Source organism: Crocodylus porosus, unplaced genomic scaffold (genome assembly GCF_001723895.1).
Source record: "Crocodylus porosus isolate Cpor-Errol unplaced genomic scaffold, CroPor_comp1, whole genome shotgun sequence".
NCBI classification, from domain to species: domain Eukaryota; kingdom Metazoa; phylum Chordata; order Crocodylia; family Crocodylidae; genus Crocodylus; species Crocodylus porosus.
The window spans coordinates 2265604-2266665 of record NW_017728943.1 but is presented as its reverse complement, the minus strand read 5'-3'; the positions used below and the strand labels follow the sequence as shown (position 1 = coordinate 2266665).

Below are 1062 nucleotides of genomic sequence, written 5' to 3'. Positions count from 1 at the left end.
TCGCTCCGGCTGCCACCCCCGGCCCGGGACTGCCCCTAGCCCGGGCTCCGCGGCCTCGACCCCAGCCTGAACGCGTGGCGAAGTCCCCGGCCCGGATCAAAACGCCTGGGGCGGAGGAAAGCTGAGGCTGGATGCCGGGGAGGATGGGAGTCACTCCCAGCCAGCGAAGAGCCCCCCGCCCCACATCCCCACCCGCATCCTCTGGGGGTGGGTCTACACTTTCAGCCCCGTTCAGCTGTAAAATGTGAGCGATCGGCTGTAAAAATTGCGGGGAATCCGAATTCACTCCGGAGCTGACCCGGTGTAGCGGCCAGCTGTGGGGCAAGACAAGCAGGAAAGGCACGCGGACCCTTTGGCTTGGGTTGCGAGCCAGGTGGCTGCGGAGTGAATCTGAATTGGCGCTGGGGGGTGAAGCAGGGGAAGCAGGTGGAGCCGCACGGGAGGGACCGAGTGAGGCCGCACTCCGGTGTGAATCCGAATTCGCTCCGTTTACACCGAGAGCAGGGCTGGGGAACGCCCAGGCCGCCCCGGGATTCCCTGCAGGGGAGCCGGGCCAAGGGCAAGCCCCGCTCTGCGCAAAGGCGGAGTGAACCCGGACTCGTGGGGGGCAGGCCGGGCCCCCGCGCCTTGCTGCCCCTGGATCCCGGGCCCGGGCCTACCTGGGTCTGCGTGAGGCCCAGCTGCGCGGCCAGCTCGGCTCGCTCGGGCAGGGCCAGGTACTGCGTCTGCTGGAAGCGCTGGTTGAGCGCCTGGAGCTGCAGGCTGGAGTAGATGGTGCGGGGCTTGCGGATCTTCTTGCCTTTGCCGTTGAGGCGGATCTCGCCGTTCTCGATCACCGCCGCCTTCTCGTGCTCTGCGGGGACAGGACCGGGTGAGGGGCGCGGGGCCGCAGCTCCCCCTCCCCGCACGGGCAGCCCCGCCATGCCCCCGCCCGGAGCCCGGCTGCAGCTTAGCCTTGCCCACGGCTCGGCCGGGCCCCACGGCGCGGAGCCCTCTCCCTCGTGGGAGCGCCCCACACACGTCCCCGTCTCCTCTCCGACCCCCCGGAGGAGCCGAGACCGC

The 1062-nt window shown here is 70.3% G+C and overlaps 1 protein-coding gene across 1 annotated transcript in view; it reads right to left on the bottom strand.

The window, feature by feature from the left end:
- The window catches only part of DLX4 (distal-less homeobox 4), a 5713-nt gene that overhangs the window by 710 nt on the left and 3941 nt on the right, over positions 1–1062 (bottom strand). The window contains exon 2 of the mRNA XM_019548427.1: positions 660–853. Within this exon, the coding sequence (XP_019403972.1) occupies positions 660–853 (194 nt within the window). The remainder of the gene's footprint in view (positions 1–659; positions 854–1062) is intronic.